The sequence below is a fragment of the Erinaceus europaeus genome, chromosome 15 (assembly GCF_950295315.1).
Source record: "Erinaceus europaeus chromosome 15, mEriEur2.1, whole genome shotgun sequence".
NCBI lineage: Eukaryota > Metazoa > Chordata > Mammalia > Eulipotyphla > Erinaceidae > Erinaceus > Erinaceus europaeus.
Genome location: NC_080176.1, coordinates 65431735 through 65451125, shown reverse-complemented (window position 1 = coordinate 65451125; position 19391 = coordinate 65431735). Strand labels below are relative to the sequence as shown.

Below are 19391 nucleotides of genomic sequence, written 5' to 3'. Positions count from 1 at the left end.
GTTGCACCAAAGCGAGGGACACTGGGGAGGACGTGGAATACAGGCCTGGGGGTACGGGGGTGCGGGGTCCTTGACGGGGGGATGAAAGTATGTAGCAGGACTTGTTACACAGAACTGGGAAACCTTACACATGTAATTGACAAATATGCTGTGATTCATTAACACCCTCCCCAATAAAATGAAAATATAACTGTCTCAGGTATAATTTCATGTATCTGAGAATGCAGAACTTCCCTGCCTCCAGCTTTAATAATGATTAACGACTATAATGAGATAGAGCCGAGATCACTGAGCACTTCTCAGATTCCTGACAGTGTGAAGCATTTTACGCATGTCATTTCAGCTAATCTTCCCATGAAGTGAAATATTTCCTTATGGGGAGACAGAGCAAGCTCCTGGCAGAGCAACTGACTTGCCCCAGCTGCACTGGCACCACTTAGCATCTGCCCACCCCACCTATGAGGAAAGCCCTCCCACTTTCCATGGGCCTGGCACACCCAGATAGGTCCGTAGCGGCAGCAGTGAGGTAGGGTCACTCTGCCACGAAGACTCAGTCTCGTGACCCAGTGGGTACCTCAGAGAGCTGAGTGTAGTTGAGTCAAACACTCAATTAATCCTGAGTCAGACACCTGGGAACTTGGCCCTACTCTCTTGGGCACTGGATAAGTTAGGTCTACCTACTCTGTACAATAAACATAATCTGAGTAAACTTACTTATTTTGCAGCCAATTTCCCAGCTTTCTGTCTGAGTAGGTGGCTGTGACAGAGAATCATGCATGTCCACAGTACACATCTGAGGGAATGACAGAAACATGTAAATAATGGGGGAGGAGCCAAGTGTCATCCAACTACTGCTACCATTTTTTAAAAAATATTTATTTATTCCCTTTTGTTGCCCTTGTTGTTTTATTATTGTAGTTACTATTGTTGTTGTTACTGATGTCATTGTTGTTGGATAGGACAGAGAGAAATGGAGAGAGATGGGGAAGACAGAGAGGGGGAGAGAAAGATAGACACCTGCAGACCTGCTTCACCACTTGTGAAGCAACCCCCCTACAGGTGGGGAGCCGGGGGCTCAAACCGGGATCCTTACACCAGTCCTTGTGCTTTGCAGCACCTGCGCTTAACCCGCTGTGCTACCACCCGACTCCTTATTGCTACCATTTTAACTTCTAATCTATTTTATTTTTAATTGCCACCAGGGTTATCTCTGGGGCTTAGTGCCAACACAATGAATCCACCACTTGTGGCAGCCATTATTTTTTTCTTTTTGAAAGAGATAGAATTGAGAGGGAAGGAGGAATTGAGAGGGAGAGAGATGCCTGTAAAACTACTTCAACACTAATGAAGCTTCCCCACTGCAGGTGGGGGCCAGGTACTGAACTTGGATTTTTGTGCATGGTAGCATGTGCACTCTACCAGTTATGCCACTGCCTAGCCTCCTTAATGTATTTCTCATTTGCTGTCCTTTCCTCCTCGTTTTCAGCTGATGTGATATCTTGCTTTTTAAAACTTAGCCATGGTTGCATAAACATTGTCTATGTTATTATAAACTCTTCAAAAACACCACTGAAAATAGCCATGTAACTTTCTACATAGTGGATCAGCCATAGTTTACTTAACCGTGGTTTAACCTCCAACACAACTCTGTGAAGTCTAGTTTCTGGTGTATCAGGTTTTCTCTGAGTCAAGTGGTGGTGGCTGCCAACATCTGCGTTGTGTGTATCTAGGAATTAGCATGTCATAGCTGGTCATACTGTTTGAACTCCACTCTTTTCCTGTGGGATGGATTTTTAAATTGTATGGAGGTAGAGTGAGAGGATTCTATAAACAGTACCCCTGAGTCTCAGCAAGGTATTCAGTTACATGGTTCATGTAGGAGCATAGTTCAGACAACCATGTAAGAATGGAAATTCACTAATAATTCGGAAGCTAAAGCCACAGAAAGCTGAAGGACTGTGCCTGGTACTGTGATATCTTTCCACACATTATAATTAATGACATGGGTGAAATCCCAGAAGGCTTAGAACTCATGAAGCTATAAGGGAAAATAACAAAAATACAAATATTCTCCAAAAGTTTCATCATATTTGAATATATGCCTGAGTTAAAAGGAGGCAATCTATCAGGGATAATGGTAAAGTCTTATATGTGGGCTAAAACATCAACCACAGAAATGCAAAGTCAAGAACTAAGTCAAGTCTAAGAGGAGTGAATGGGTCACGAGCTCACTATGAGCCAGCAGTGCACCCAAAGCACCGCCCACAGCACAAACTGTCAGCCGTTCCCAGAGCAAAGATTCCACATCCACTAACCCTGCTGGTTAAATCCCATAGTGTGTGTTCAGGAAGACACAGGACAGGTTGGAGGAGGTAATGAGAGGGAAGTCAGGACAGATTCAGCTCTGGACACACCATTCCTAAACAGCCAGCATGGACTCAGCGTGGAAGTCACTACTGGGCCTTGCAAACCAACTCTGTCATTTACCAGCTACCTGACCTGGAACAAGTTCCTCTCTGTGTCCATCTGTAAAATGAGAATAGCATCAGCACCTGTTATCCTAAAGTGCTCTGAGGATTAAGTGGGTACACACTTGTCAAGCACTTAGAATCTTATTATTATTATTATTATTTGCCACCAAGGTTATCACTGAGGCTTGGTGCTTATATAACTCCACCATTCTTGTATACCATTTTTTCCTTTTTCTTTCTTTCCTCTTTTTGGTAGAGGACACACACACACACACACACACACACACACACACACACACACACACACAGAGAGATACCACCACTTGTAAAGCTCCTCCCGCCCCCACTCACTTGCAGGAGCCCAGGAGTTGAACCTGGCTCCTCATGCATGATAATGTGTGCACTCTACCGGTTTAGTCATCACTAACCTTGCCTGAATACTGTGTGAAAATAGAAGTCTAGGCTTGACGCAAAGCACAAGGACCGGCATAAGGATCCTGGTTCGAGCCCCTGGCTCCCCACCTGCAGGGAGGTCGCTTCACAGGTCTCTCCCCCCTCTGTCTTCCCCTCCTCTCTCCATTTCTCCCTGTCCTATTCAATAATAACAATATCAACAACAACAACAATAATAAGTACAACAATAAAACAACAAGGACAACAGAAGGGAATAAATTAATTTTAAAAAGAAGTCTAGGCTAAAGAGACTTGGAGGAGCATGATGGGTGACTTCAGACATTTGGGAATCTTTATTTGAGATGTCTGAAAGCTTTATTCTGAGAGTCTCTTGAGGACTTCTGTGGAAAGGTAGGGGCTTGGCTTCTCTACCAGTCGGAAAACTTAGGAGATACACAGACTTGGGTCAGATGCTGTACTAGGTGCATGAAGTATTGAGATGAATGAGATACTCTTCTCTAAGGCCCCCATTTCTATGAGGTGAGAGGCAGGTAAACAGGCGGTCATGCTGGCATGTGGATGCACACCTACTCTAGCTACCACAGGGTGGTGTGATTAACCATCCCTGCTGGTTTTGCAGAGGTGGGGCTTCTGAACCAGGTCTGCAGAGCTAAGTGTGAGTTTATGTGGGAGCAGAGGGAACAGTGCAGAACCAGAGCTGTCACTGAGTATTGTGTGGGGCGCTCTCCAGGGCCTGGTTTCACATCAGTGATGCTTCAGTACAAGGTGAGTGGGGTGGCAGCAAATGGCATTCCCCCAGCCCACAGGAGCGTGGTGATGCTACAGAAGACAGTGGGGTGAGTTCGAATAATCATAGCAATATGGCTCAGCCCCCCTTGTCCCACACACATCTGCCATGGCTACCACTGTCTTCTCAACACATCACCATAGCAGCTGCTGAGCAAAAAAGGAAACTGAACAAAGAAGGCTGAACTTCAGCAGGGAACTGAAAAGGACTGGATTCAATTTTCCAATCTTTCTTCTTCAGTATAGACACAGGGATTTCTACCCAGAGAAAAAACAGCACCAAGTTCCCAAGACAATTGCAGGGTGGGGGTGCACAGGTGGGCTGCCGGCAACAAGGGCTGGAGGTGGGAAACCTCCCCAACAAGGTGGAAGATAGCATCTGAGAGGGAGCTCCCTCACCCACAGTTCTCCACACGTATCGAGGGCAGGTGGAGCACACTCCTCCATGCTTAGTCCCGGGCTCGCCCACTGCATGAGGCAGGCTTCAGGGGAGGGTAAGCTAAGCAAGGCAGCCACACCTCTGTCAAGGCATTTACTGTCAAGCATTAAAAAGAGGGGTCAGGCAGTGATATATCTGATCGAGCACACATGCTCGAGCACCCGCATCCAAGGCCACTATCTCCACCTGCAGGGGAGTATTGCTGTAGGTGTTTGCTTTTTCTTTTTTTTTTTTTGTTTAAAATCTTTAAAAATTTATTTACTTACTCCCTTTTGTTGCCCTTGTTTTATTGTTGTTATTATTGTTGTTGTTATTGAGGTCGTTGTTATTGGATAGGACAGAGAGAAATGGAGAGAGGAGGGGAAGACAGAGAGGAGGAGAGAAAGATAGACACCCGCAGACCTGCTTCACCGCCTGCGAAGCGACTCCCCTACAGGTGGGGAGCTGGGGGCTCGAACCAGGATCCTGAGGCCGGTCCTTGCGCTTTGCCACCCGCTGCACTTAACCTGCTATGCTACCACCCAACTCCCACTGCAGGTGTTTTCTTTCTTTTTCCTTCACTCTCTATTTCTGTCTCTATCATAAAGAAAAATAAAAAAAGATAACTGGGGGGGGGGTGAGTGGTGGTTCACCCAGAAGAGCACACCCTTAGCTGTGTGCAACAACCCAGGTTCAAACGTCTAGTCTCCACATAGGAGGAAGAAACTTCACAAGTGGTGAAGCAGGGCTTCAGGTGTCTTACTTCCCTCTGTCTTTCTCGCTTCTCCATCTCTTTGTCTGTCTCTCACCTTCTATCTAGAGAGACTGACAAAACTGGCAGCTGGAGCAGTGGAGTCATGCAGGCATGAGTCCCAGGAATAACCCTGGTAGCAAAAAGAAAAAAAAAAAAAAGCTTCCCAGATGGGTGAGTGCCTCCTTACTCCTTACATGCCACAGGGGACACCTGTGTTCAGGATGGAGTAGCTGGTGCCAGATTCACCCTCCTCTTGTAATCAGAGACAAAACCCGCCACAACACAGAGCAGATGTCTCAGGCATTAGGCAACAGGGTACGTGGGATCCCTGGCAGAGGGGAGTGGGGCAGGGGGACACAGAAGGTGAGCCTCGAGTTCACTCTGGCACTACGCCCGGGTAAATTTCAAAACCACAGCATGGGGAGCAAGCAGAGCATGGAGCAGCTAAGAAGCAAAGGCTGGAGTCTGGGGCAGCTGCAGTGAACAGGGCAGGATGCTGGATCGGGCACCCCTCTCTCAGGGTAGGAAGGGGCTCAGAAGTCTGTATCGTGCATCTTCCCTAGATATCTCTTCCCCAAAGAGCTGGCCTGTGTGTGCACTAATCAGCCATTTCCCCACAGATACCACAGAAGCTGGTACAGATGCAGCTAAGCCAGTAGTCAGGCTCAACAAAGACTTGCAGACCAGCCACAGTTCCAGGTCCTTAACCTCCTTGCTTGTCACTTTGGCCTCAGTTTCAGAGACACCCCCCCCACACACACACCCAAGACCTTCCTATGACCCAACAATAAAGCATCAATTACTGGCAAGCTGGGCATCTCCTGTCTGAGCACTGTGATGGGCTTCCTTCCTTTCTGAGCACCTGGGCCATGCTAGTTGTTACAGATCTATCATATCACCTAGAAATGGGGTTGTTTCTCAGGAAGGGAGGTCTGGGCACAGGTAGATGACAACCCCAGGAGGCCCAGGGCCAGAGTGAAGACCCTTCTTGTGGGACAGAGGCTATGGTGGGAAGAGGAGGGGAGGTCCGGAGAGCCATCAAAATGAGCTTTCCATGTCTGCTGAGTCCAGGGACACTTGACTCTCTTGTACAGCCTCTGTCCTAATCCCTTCAGTCATATTTTTCCCTTTTAAAAGGGGATATTTCATAACCTTTTAAATCAATCTTTCAGCTTCACTGGTTTGGAATAACATGCTTAATGGCTTAAGAACTTCTACAGGAACTCTGGTACACTGCTGGTGGAAATGCAAATTGGTGCAGCCCCTATGGAAAATAGTATGGAGAGTCCTTAAAAAGGAAATAGGATCCTGCAATACCACTCCTAGACATACATCTGAAGGACATGAAAACACTAATTTGAAGGGACATATGCATTCCTATGATTATAGCTGCATTTATTTACAGTAACCACGCTATGGAATCCACTTGAATGCCCAAGGACAGATGACTAGGTAAATGAGCCCTGGGATATATACTAATGAAATGTTACCCCACAATTAAAAATGATAAGAGCAAAACAGATTGAAGTGGAGGTGATCACTGTAAACAAAATAAGTGGTGAAGGACAATTATTACTCATACTTGGAATCTAGAGAACTAAAACAAATTAATTTGGAAAAAGAAATTGTGACCTTGCCTCTTCTACCTGTGAGAATGGTGGTTATGGGGCAGGGGTCGTGGTGGGATGGGGATCATGGGACTTTGGTGGAGGGTGTGATGACTTACACACATTCACCCCATCATTGCCCAACTTTGCAAACTAGTGGTAAAACACTAATCACAAAGATAATTAAAAACACATGAAAGAACTGCTAGTCAAACCCTCAGCAAGTTGTCCTTCTACAAGCCCATTTTCTCCTGAAGCCCTGGCCTTGAGATAAGGCTGGGGGTTTTTCCACAACTCATTCCTGAACCCCAGTTCTATTCCAGGATTCTGGGCCACCCCTTCCTCACTCCATGGATTCAGGGACTGCCAGGTGCATTATGAAAGCCACCTCAAACCTGAGCACACAGAACCTCAAACACACTCTCCTGGTTACCTGCAAGGATCCCCTTTCAAACACAGTGATGGCATTCTTCCGCCCAAGTTCAGTGCCAAGAGGGTCTGTTGTCTTGGAAAGAGACAAGCTGGGAGTATGGATCGGCCTGTCAATGCTCAGGGGAAGCAACTACAGAAGCCAGACCTTCCACCTTCTGCACTCCATAATGATCCTGGGTCCATTCTCCCAGAGGGATAAAGAATAGGAAAGCTATCGAGGGAGGGAATGGAATACGGAATTCTGGTGATGGGAACTGTGTGGAATTGTACCCCTATTATACTATGGTCTTGTCAATATTTCTTGTCAATAAATAAAAATTTAAAAAAGAGGGTCTGTTGTTTTAAGGGAGCTCTGAGCATTAAGTGCCCCTGTGCACAGGCCTGGGGGTGGGGGAGTCTTGGCCCAGACAAGAAGCCACCAGAGGAAGGCAGTGACAGACAGGAGAAGCTGGACAACATTAAGCTAGCTGTGATGCGATTCAGCAACATACAGTCCCGTGAAAGGCCTCTGTGCGCAGCACCGTGTCCCTCTCAGCCTCCTCAGGGACTGTGCATGGAAGCACAGGCCTTAACGAGCTGCAGTCATCTGCTGAGCCCTGACTCAAACATTCCATCTCACCAACTGTGACGCTGGGGCCTCTGTTTTTAAATAACATCCAGTGAAGTCGTTGACACCTGGGAGGAAAACATGTTTTCTAGCATCACAGTTCATGTCAGCTAACTGTTGTCACAACCCTCAACAGAGCAAAGGGCTCCTTTTGTTTTGGGTTCTGAGTTTGTGTGATGGGGGGTCAGTCTGCCCCTGACAGTCATCGTAATTCCCTGCCAGTGCCTGGCAACCCCACCACTAGCCATCTCCTTCAGTGAGGGGAGTTGCTTCACAGAGACCTGTGTTTGGGAGGGCTTCTTAGTCTACACTGCAGCTTGAAGCCACAGCCCCAAGCACTGGCAGACACAGTGACAGCTTCAGTTTTCTGGCCTCACACAAGCCAGACTTCAGATTAGAGGCTCTTAGAGGGTCAAGAGTGGGCTGGGGAGATAGCTCAGTGTCAGAGCACAAGGCCCAAAGCCCAAAACCCAGAGCTCCATTGGCCACCGATTTAATCTCTGAGGTCTCTCTTCTGTAAAAATAAAGGCATTGCTCCCCAGTTCTCACATCACACATAGATTTGTGTGTAGAATAATTTCCATAAAACTAGTTTCCGGGAGTCGGGTGGTAGCGCAGCAGATTAAGCGCAGGTGGCGCAAAGTGCAAGGACTGGCATAAGGATCCCGGTTCGAGCCCCCGGCTCCCCACCCGCAGGGGAGTCGCTTCACAGGTGGTGAAGCAGGTCTGCAGGTGTCTGTCTTTCTCTCCCCCTCTCTCTGTCTTCCCCATCTCTCTCCATTTCTCTCTGTCCTATCTAACAATGACGACATCAATAACAACAACAATAATTATAAAAACAATAAAAAACAACAAGGGTAACAAAAGAAAATAAGTAAATATGAAAAAAAAACCAAAAACTAGTTTCCGTAAAAAAAGTTCCAGTGTGTGTCTGTGCATCTATGCCAGTGTGCATACACTCACAAGCACATTCTTAATAAAATACCAAGTACATAAGTACCAAAACAGTCCTTTGGCTCTAAATGTTCATTTAAATAAATCACTTAAAGTTTCATTAACTAATCAATTCTTGAAAGTATTTATTTATTTATTTATTTATTTATTGCCATCAGGGTTATTGGTGGGACTCACTCGATTCCTGTACTACAAATTCACTGCTTCTGGTGGCCTTTTTTCTCTCTTATTTTATTAGGACAGTGGGGGACATGAATAAGGAGGGAGAAAGAATGACAACTGCAGACCTGCTTCACCATAAAGCACCCCTCCTGTAGCTAGAAAGCAGGGGCTTGAACCTGGGTCCTTGCACATGGTAAAGTGTGTGCTTAACCAGGTACTCATTACTGGCCTCTTAATACATTTTTAGATAGAGACAAAGAAGCAGAATAAAGTCGGAGACCACAGCACCAACGCTTCCTTCAATGTGGTGGGCACCGAGCTGGAATCTGGGTCGCACACATGGCAAAGCAGCGCACTACCCAAGGGAACTATGTTGCTCTGAAGTTTATTTGTGGGCTAGGGAGACAAGATAATAGTTCTGCAACAGACTTTCATGCCTGAGGCTCAGAGGTCCTAGGTTCAATCCCCAGCACCATCCCTCTCTCATTAAAATAAATTATTTCAAAAAATAAGGGAAAGAGAGAGGCAGACTGGGAGTATGGATCAACCAGTCAACGCCCATGTTCAGTGGGGAAGCAATTACAGAAGCCAGACCTTCCACCTTCTGCAACCCACAACGACCCTGGGTCCATACTCCCAGAGGGATAGAGAATGGGAAAGCTATCAGGGGAGGGGCTGGGATATGGAGATCGGGTGGTGGGAATTGTGTGGAGTTGTACCCCTCCTATCCTATGGTTTTGTTAATGTCTCCTTTCTTAAATAAAAAAAAAAGTTTATTTTTTAACAATGGGCATCTGAATTGCCCCCAAAGTATGTTAAAATACCACCCACTTGGATCCTTGCTGAGTTTCTGATCCAGTTAGATCCTGAGATTCAGGGTCCTGTTTAGAAGCTGGAAATCTGCATCTCTCACACATTCCCAGCACGCTGATGTTACTGCTCCTGGACCAGACTTTTAGAACCACCGGGCTAGTGGAATGCTAAGAAATCTCCATAGGGCATGGAGGCAGACTGAGAAGCTCTGGTGGCTGTGACACGTGTGCTCTGATCAGAAAGGCAGGCCAGCCTGGCTGAGGACGTGAACTTACTCATGACCTACCACAGCCCAGCACCTCCGGTCACCCACAGCCCTCTGATGAGCTCTTCTCTTGCTTTCCCTCCTGCCTGTTCTCTGCCTACTGCTCCCTGGACAGACCACTCTGTGGGTTCTCTGTTGGCTGCCCCCAGAAAGACATGGCGACACAGTGGGGGTGGTGGTGGTGGTAGGAGAGTAGGGCCCGTCCTGGAAGGAGGTGACCCCACAGCTAATCAGGCTGTCAGCACGCAGTTCTGGCCTCTGGACTCCCTCCCAGGCCACCTGACATTTCACAGAATTTACACAGGACTCAGAGAAGTCTGTGACAACATTTATTCTTTCTCCTTGGAGAACCTAAAAGGATACATTCAAAGGAAGACATGCTTGGCTCTGTCTGCTGCCTCTCCAGGACACACACTATGGGAAACTGGTTGATGGGTGTACAGAGAAGGGGAAGCAGAGAGGGTTCCTATCAGGACCCTGACTCACCCTTCGGCCACACGTCAGTGCAGGGAAGGTGACATCTGGGCACTTGGCCAGCCTCCCCATGGCACCTTCAGTGCAGTGAGATCTGTGAGTGTATGAGCCAGCACTGCGTTCATCTGAAAGCACCTTGACCTCCCATTCTCACCTGCCTCTAAGAAGACTCCTAGGAAACAAGCAGAGTGGAACTAAGGACCTCTACATGGCAGGTAAGACAATGGAGGAGGGCACTCTTACAGCTCAAAGAGGGGGCTTATGCCCTGGGCTCAGCCACTGGCTCTGAGGCCTCAGCGCTATCACCTGTGAAGTGAAGGGGATGAACAAGATGACTATGAGAGCTCCTTAGAGAAGACCCGGGATTTCCCCCTGGATCTCACAAAGGCCAAGACCCTGAGGGGTTGGGGGCATGCCCATAAGCTCCCAGCTTGGGACTTGAAGCTGTGCAACAGAGGAAGAAAGACCAATTCCTTCAGGACCTCCTTTGCTTGACCAACACGATGGGCATTTGCGCCCTGTGCCAGGCCCTGCTCAAGGCAAGGGGATGTGGCAGTGAGGGAGACTGTCCACCTGAGAGAGCCCTGACAAGGAGATAGAACCAGGCTGCTGCATGTGGCAGGTGGGTCCTGTTCACATGCACAGAAGCAGAAGTTATAGCCCAGAGAAGTAGGGATCCCTTCCCTTTCTCTTCCCCTCCACCCTTCCCTTCCTTTCTTCTTTATTTCTTCCTCTCTGCCTTTCTTTCCTTTTCTTTTTTTCCCAGAGTGCATGATTTTACCACTCCTAGGTTGAACTTTTCATTCAGAGAGAGAGAGAGAGAGAAAGAGAGAAAAGGAGAGACACCACATCTCCAGAGCTCTCCATGGTGCCCCAGTATTCCCACTTGCTGCTGGGCCTTGAACCCAGGCTGTGTGTATGGCAAGGCTTGCACCTACCCAGTGAGCTGTCTCTCAGCCCTGAGCACAGTCTTCCTTAAGGTGAGCGCAGTATCTATAAAACGATGACAAGCTTGAGACCCCAGATTGGACTCCCAGTAACACATGTGCCAGAGTTGAGAGGTGCTCTGCTCTCTCATTAAATAAATAAGTATATCTTTTTAAAAAGCAAACTTTAATTAAATAATTAATTAAACTAATAAAGACAGGCAGAAATCTAGAGGAAAGGGGAGATAGGGAGAGAGACAGAGAGACACTGATTCTCCACTTGCGAAGCTTTCCCCCTGCAGGTGGGGAGTGGGGCTTGAACCTGGGTCCTTGTGCCCTGTAACATGTGTTATCAACCAGGTGCGCCACTGCCCAGCCCCCATCCCCCAACCCCCAAAGAAAACTTTTAGAAAGGACCAAGTTCAGGGCAGTTTTCATGGGCTTGGAGGAAGGGTTAATTCCAACTGGGCACCTGCAAGGCATCCCTGGAGGAGACTGACAATGGAAGAAACACCCAGTGAGGAGAGAGAAGGTCCGAGCCCTAGTGCTCAGGCGCTGGGTCTGCTCCTTTTAGCCATGTAAGCAGGTGCCCACATATGACCAATTCATGCACTGGAAGAAATTCTTTTCTTTCTTTAGTTATTTGTTTACTTATTAATTATTGGATAGAGACAGAAAGAAATTGAGAAGGGAGGGAGAGGTCGAGAGGGAGAGAGACAGAGACCTGCAACCCTACTTCACCACTCATGAAGCTGTTCCCCTGCAGGTGAATCTAGGGGCTTGAACCTGTGTACTTGCACTCTCTGGAAGAATTTCATGTTCTCTTCCTGACCACACAGAATTGGTGAACCTAGATGGTTCCCAGTCTGTAATGTACTTGTAAATGAATATCCTTTCTATTTTCTTTTAATTATTATTTTTCAATGGAGGAGAGGTACAGAAAGGACACACATGGGGCTGGGCAGAGCATCACACAGCTCAGATTTATGATGGTGCTGGGGATTAAAGCTGTGACCTTAGAGCTGCAGGTATAAAAATTTTTAGCAAAACTATTATGATGCCCCCCAGCCTAATAAGTATCCTTTTTGCTATTCAAGACAGTTTACTAAAGTAACCGAAGACTCTGACTCAGGCACAGAGATCTGACTCCTTGGAGTGAGGGAGAGGGTCCAAAGCGAACAGGAGCTGGTCCTCAGGAATCAGTGAGCTTTCAGTCTAGGACAGTACAGAAGACCCACCTATGAAGACCCTGAAGACAGAGCAGAAGACTGGGAACAACAGGAAGTGCAGGACAGGGAAGAAGGGAGGGCAAGAAAGGGTTAATTCCAACTGGGCGCCTGTAAGGCACAGTCTCCTTGCCTGAGCAAGGCACATCTCCGTCCTGGAGGAGATGGGTCATGGAAGGACCACCCAGCCAGATGAGAAGGCCCAAGTCTTAATGCTAGGGTGCCGGGTCTGCTACCTTCAGCTGTGTAAGCCTGAGAAAGCCCTTTCTCACGTCTTAGAATGGCTCATTAGTCTTAAGTGCTGACAGCATTATGAGGATTAAACATAAACTGACTGAAAAGCACATTGGGTAACTAAAAGCACCAAGTATAAAGTCTTTTGTCATCACATGGGGAGGGGGAACTAGAAGCAGCGAGTGAAGGAGGGAGGGAGTGGTGGAGTGGGTGGCTACTGCCCAGGCAGGAGATGTAGACACCCACAGGCTCATGCCTGTCTCCAAGGAGTATCAGCCTCCCACATCTGACTTCACTGGAGAGAACCCGCGAAGAGTGAGAGCCCGGAAGTTCCTGTGCGGCAGGAAGATGGAAGCCCCTGCTGTAGAACGGACACAGGCATAGGCTAACAACAGCCACCGATGGTCTGGGGTCAGTGAGCCTGAGGGTCCTCCCTGGCTCCCAGCTAGACTAGAGCCCCCTATGTGCCCTGCAAACACTCAGAAGAGGAGAGAGCAATTCTCAGCAGACCAGGGGGCTCTCCTTTCAGGCACCAACTCCTTCCTCCCCCCCCCCAAAACCCCACCCTTTGGGGACCTTAGCTCTGCTGCAGTGGATCACAGCTGGCCTCAGTGTCACCTTGTGTTTTTCTTTGCTTTACTTCTTAAGTTCAACACATGAATAAGGCCACCGGTATTCGCCCTTCTCTCAATCACCAGCTTCCCAAGCCAGCAAGGCTTCTAGGACCTTCTGTTCTTCCCCCAGATACTGATGCCAGGGCCCTTGATTCCACTGGGGTTCAGAATGTCCCAGGGAGGGAGGCTGGGCAGTGGTGTACAAGCTTGAGTACACATGGTACTATGCTCAAGGACCTGGGTTTGAGCCTTTGTTTCCCACCTGCAAGGGAGAAGCTTCACAAGTGGTGAAGTAGGTCCGCAGGTGTTTCTTTTCTCTCTCCCTCTCTGTCTCCCCTTCCCCTTTCAGTTTCTCTCTGTCCTATCAAATAAAATAGAAAGAAGAAAAAAAGGGGGAAATGGTTGTGGTAGATTCGTAGTCCTTGCACTGAGCCTGAGTGATAACCATGGCGGTAAAATAAATAAGTAAATAAATAAAATAGGCAGGGCAGTGGTGCACTTGGTTGAGCGCACATATTAGCATGAGCAAGAACCCAGATTCAAGTCCCCCAGTCCCCATCTTCAAGGGAAAAGCTTCCCCAGCAGTGAAGCAGTGCTGCGGGTGTCTGTTTCTCTCTCCCTCTCCTCCTTTCAATTTCTCTATTCTATCAAACTAAATAAACAAAATAAAAAAACATAAATGAAAAAAGTAGATATTAATAAAAAAAATAATTCCCTGGGGAGCCCAGAGAGATTCTGTCCCTCCAGCCCTACCTTGTGAGAATAGTGCTGGTCCACGATCCTGGCCAAGCCGAAGTCGCCGATCTTGAGCACCAGGTCCTCGGTGCTGATGAAGATGTTGGATGGCTTCAGGTCACGGTGCAGCACGTTGGCCGAGTGGATGTACTTGAGCCCGCGGAGCAGCTGGTACATGAACAGCTTGGCGTGCTCCTCGGTCAGTGTGCCCTGCTCCAGCAGGCGCGCCAGGTCGGTCTCCATATGCTCCTGGATGATGTAGGCCACGCTGAACTTGAACAGCTCGCCCTGCAGGTCGGCGCCCTGGGGGCCCAGCACCTCGTACACCTTGACGATGTTGTCATGGTCCAGGCGCCGGATGATCTTGATCTCCCGGAGCGCGTGCTTCATGCTGCGGGCATCGCCCAGGGCCAGCTTCTTCACTGCCACCTTGCGGCAGGCCCTGCTGTCCACGGCGGACAGCACCAGCCCGTTGACCCCAAAGCCCAGGGGTCGGAAGTCGACGAAGCGGCCCCCCAGGTCATACCCATAGACACTGGCAATGCAGTTGCCCTTCTCGGCCATCGTGGGCTCAGTGCTCAGGGGCTGCCCGGGTGACCGAGGGGCAGTTGGGAGAGGCCGAGTCCCTGCTGGTGGCGTCCCAAGCACTCCTCATTCTGTCGCACCTCAAGTGGGAAGGATGCTGTCACTGCTGCCGGCGTCTCTGTCACCAACTCTCTGGGGACACGGCAGCCTTTGTCCATGCCAGGTGGGGCTGCAGAAGCTGGGGGCTCAGGCTGTTTCTTGGACCTGCTCCAGAAGGCCGGGCTACCAGCTCCTACGTATCCTGAGCCCTCCCTGACACTCAGAAGGGCCCATGCTGCTTCCCAATAGATTACCTCCCAAGGAAAAGTCAGTCTCTGCCATGTGAACATCAAGTTTCCTAGATAACAGACAAGAGAGTAAAGAAGCTGAAACTCTCCCCTGTTCTTCTGCTCTTCAAACGCTCTCCTTTGGCTGCAATGTGAAGCTGTGCTGAGCTGACTTCTGATGGCCCGAAGCTCAGCTGTAACACAGGCCTCACAGCTCGTTGGTGGCTCTGTGTTCCCGAGCAGAATGAAGGGATCCAATAAATTCTGAAGGTTTCCAAGGGTATCTTCCTATTGCTGCCAGCTCTCTTTTCTACTAGCTCCCCGGAGGCTCTGAGATGCAAACCAGTCTGACATGCACTGGTGAAGAAAGCTGGAGCGGCCCAAGCACCTTCCCTGAGTTCTGCAACCAGTGGCACCTGAAGTCCCCGATCCAAGAGGAGCTCAGCTGCCTGGGCAGAATCCTCCCGAGGCTTCAGATGTGCAGAGCATCCTCTGCCACCCCCTCATCCATGCCACATCGAACAAGGCAGTGCTCTGCCCAGTTCAGAGACACTGCTAGAACTTGGCATCTTGCAGACTGAGTCTCCTTCCCTGTCAAAGAAATAACGTTGGGTAAATTTCCACCCTCCAGCTCCCAACACCTTCCCCCTTGCGTGTCTTTTGTTAACCAGCCCGAGTGTTATTTGATCTGTCCAGCCAGCTGAAACAGTGCTTGCTCAGGGGATTCCAGCTTGGCACTGCCCGACCACCCCTCCTCTGTGTACAGCTCGCCCCTGCAAGAGGGAGAAGATGGACTGATTTGATATGCCCATTGCAAGGTGGGCCTTGTGTGTTGATGCCCAGACCCTGAAGTTTCATACACGCGCATACACGTGAATGGGAACAACTAGCTCTGACCTTTGTGGAACTCATTCACCTTGCTCTCCAAACACACATATCAGCACTGGCTAAATAACAGCAAAAAGTTACAAGTTACTATGAGCAAGGATCTGGGTTCAAGTCCCTGGTCCCTATCTGCAGGGGCGGAGGGGGGGGGGACATTCACAAGCAGTGAAGCAGGGCTGTAGGTATCACTCTTTCTCTCCTTCTCTATCTGTCCTCCCCTTTTCTCTCTGTTCTATCGAGTAAAAAAGAAAAAAAGAAAAATGGCAGACGGGAGCAGTGGATTCATAAGTGCAGGCATGAAGCCCCAGCAATAGCTCTAGTAATAATAAATAGATAAATAAACAAAATGAATATAAAAATTGCAGTTGCAGTGGTCTGGGAGGTAGCGCCGTGGATAAAGCATGGGACTCTCAAGCATGAGGTCCTGAGTTCAATCCCCAGCAACACATGTACTAGAGTCATATCTGGCTCTTTCTCTCTCCTCCTATGTTTCTCATTAATAAATAAATAAAATCTTTAAAAAATTGCAGTTGCAGACGTAAAATAAAATATCAGTAATTTTGTTTTTATTCTGGGCTCCCTTTTTGTCTCCTTCTAAAATGTCTTTGAGCATTTAAAAATGTTTATTTATTATTTTATATAATATGACAGAGACAAATTGAGAGGGAGCAGGAATAGAGAGGGAGAGAGACACTACTCCTGAAGCTTCCCTCTGCAGGTTATGAGGGAAGGTTCCAACCTACATTCTTGTGCGTGATAACATGTGTGCTCAACTGGATGCACCACCAACAGGCCCTGTCTTAGAATATTTTAAGTAGGATTTGCCAGGTACTAAGATTTCATTACATTTGTATGTCTTGCTTTCTACTTAGGTGTATAGGCACACATAAAAAGTATAAAGGATTTCTCTTGCCACCCTAGAAGAGGGATTCTGCCCAGCAAGTCAGGACTTAGTCTTTTTAGCATGACATTAAGACATCAATATGATCTAGGTTTTCAAGGGTCCAATACTAGTCTGACTGCCCCCTATGGTTTCTGCCTCAAACTGCAGGCATAAGACCCAAAAGGGGAATGAAACCGAAAAACCAGCCATTAAATTTAGACCTCTAAAGTAAATGTTGCAGCTTCCAAAGGAGTGTGAGGTTTTACAAGTTTATCAAGTCCACAGAGAAGACACACTGTATCTAGCATAAATCAGTGGATTTAACTAATTTTGGTGCTTAGTTCTCATGATAGTACAGGGTGGCTATAGGGAACCTTTCATATCTGAGCTCTGAAAGTGCTACAAATAATAAATGATGCAAATCAATCATCAATTTATGCTCTAAGATTTAGGGAGCAAACTAGAAGGCACAGATGACCTGAAATAATAATCAAACCCTTTGTAAAAATTTCTAAGGTAATAAATTTGCCAAGAGTCTAGAATGTAGTGATTGCTCAACAGAAGTCATGCTGCCTTTGCTATTGTTCAAAGTCCCCTTACATATGAATGAGATGTGCCTACTATTTAATGTTTCATCAAGTCTTCACTAACTCTACTGCAGGTAATTATGCAGCATAATAACCAGAGAGTTGCAGAATTTCTGATTGGAAAGCAACTGTAAGAAACAAGTTCCATGGTCTCTAACTGGCAGTGATCCTGCCTTCCTTGGTTCACTGAACTGAACAGTCACTAGTGACCTTTATGGACCAGATTTACTAATCATGCAGCTAAATACTCCTACTAGTAAAAAACTGACACCTACACCCAGTGCCCATAGCACTCAAGTGCCCACAGCACTGAGAGCCAGTGACTCAAGCACAACCTCTCACTCTGTAGTTGAGGGCACTGAAGTTCAGAGAGCATCAGTTCAGTACTCTTAACACACATGGGACCAAAGAAACATCTGATACATGAACAAGCAAGTAACTTTTTCTTTGTTTGAGGATGCTGACCCAGTTGAAAACAGCAATAAGACCACCCACTCAGCCACTGTCCAGGGCAATGAGCTTGTCAACTCCACCTGGATGCTTCAGTTGGAGGTTAAAAGAGCACTCAGGTACCCCACTAAGCCCCCTCTGATTTCTCTGCCCAAGTCAGGGAACAAAACTGCAGCTTCTTTCTTATCTACCCAGATGGCTAGCCTGGTTCCCAGGGGGACAGAAAGCACAGGCAAATATATATATATATTTTTGCTTTCTGAGGAAAGAACTTAAGTCTTCTTTCCAGCTCCCTCTGGGTTGTAAATAGAGACAGAAATGAGCACCTCAGCAGGGAAGCTATGACATCACCAGCCAGCAGAAAGCAGGATTTGATCTAGATCAACTGCATTGCAGATAATCTGTGAGTGATTAAGAGAAGCTTTATTTATTCTTACAGCTCTTGTTTTTCCCTCTCACATGGGTGTGTGTGTGTGTGTGTGTGTGTGTGTGTGTGTGTGTGTGTGTGTGTGTGTCTTGGTGGATTTCTCAGCATACTATCAGCTTCGGTGACCAGGCACCATGATTCCTTGGAAAGGCTCAATTCCAACCACTCCCTCATGGATCTCTAAATATCCTCTCTTCTGTCCTCACTCTTGGTTTTGCTTTCCCCATTCCTAAAATGTCTTCTTGCTTCCTTTCCCCTTGTTAAACTTCTACATTTAGAATCCACGTGAAATCTCCCTTGCCCTAAGATGTGTCCATTTATGAAGTGCTCTCAGCACCATCTCTTTTCTAAACACCTATAGCATCCATGGGGCTCACTGATTCATGTCTATATTGTGTTCAACACTGGCCATATACCAGTCTAGGCTGTTACTTGCCTTTTCCATAGGTTCATCACCCAACTAGACTTCCAGCTTCTCAAGTCCAGGGCACAAAAATTGTGCTTAGAACATAATGGTAGGTTGGAAGAACCTGAGGAATGTTTGTCATGTCTATAAAACTGTGATGCCTACATTTTTCAGATGGCTGATCCTCCGGCTTACTGCTCGAACGCATCTTGTTCAGCAAGACTCTTCAGCCACTCAGACAAACCAATATTTCAGAACTTCCATCCTTTTGCTGTCATCTTCTGCTTAAATGCTGCTTCTCTTTAGATGTAGACACATTTCTCTGTTCCCTCTGAGTCTACTGTTACTCATCCATTCTTAGTCCTCTCCATTTTCTAAGTTTCATTTAATAATTCCTCTCTGCTTTCTATTTGTAAAAAAGCTTTGCTTTTCCCTGCAGGTGGACTGATTATGAAACAACTATTACCTAAGAAGCCTCGCATTAGTGGTCAGTTTCTTGCATGGTTTGCCAAGAGGTGGGGGCCCACTGGTCCTGGGGAGGGGCAGGCCTAGCTTCTGACTGTGCCCACTTGGGTGGAGGAGAGAATATAGTTGATCTTGGCACAACACAGCTGCTTAGAGCAAAAATAACATAGTCATTCTCCATGTGGAGGAGGTGCCTCAGAGCAACTGAATCACAGGTGTGATTTCAAACCACAGAGCTGGAATTCACCTTGTGAGAAGGAAAGGTCATGGGTTCAACTATGCTCAAATGACACTCAGTGGAAAAAAAAATGCATGTCCTTCTTGCCAGGATAGCCCAGGTTCCCACAATTCCAATGTGAGCATAGTCATAAAATGCAGTCATAGAAATATCTCCCCCTCAGGACGCCTAGCAATAAAGCTTCCTTTTTTCCCCATTGATTTCTCACTGATCCTCTAGCAACAACTTCTCTGCAGCCAATTAATTATTCTCTCCTCATCCAACCTTTTAACATGTGACAGCAAATCAGAGATGAGATGGCATGTGC

At 47.4% G+C, this 19391-nt stretch overlaps 1 protein-coding gene across 7 annotated transcripts in view; it reads right to left on the bottom strand.

Moving 5' to 3' along the window:
- Positions 1-19391, bottom strand: part of MAPK4 (mitogen-activated protein kinase 4) — a 177676-nt gene that overhangs the window by 44423 nt on the left and 113862 nt on the right. For all 7 annotated transcript variants that reach the window (XM_060173882.1, XM_060173884.1, XM_060173880.1 and 4 more), the window contains one exon: positions 13911-15334. In XM_060173882.1, the coding sequence (XP_060029865.1) occupies positions 13911-14456 (546 nt within the window). In that variant the 5' untranslated portion in view covers positions 14457-15334. The remainder of the gene's footprint in view (positions 1-13910; positions 15335-19391) is intronic.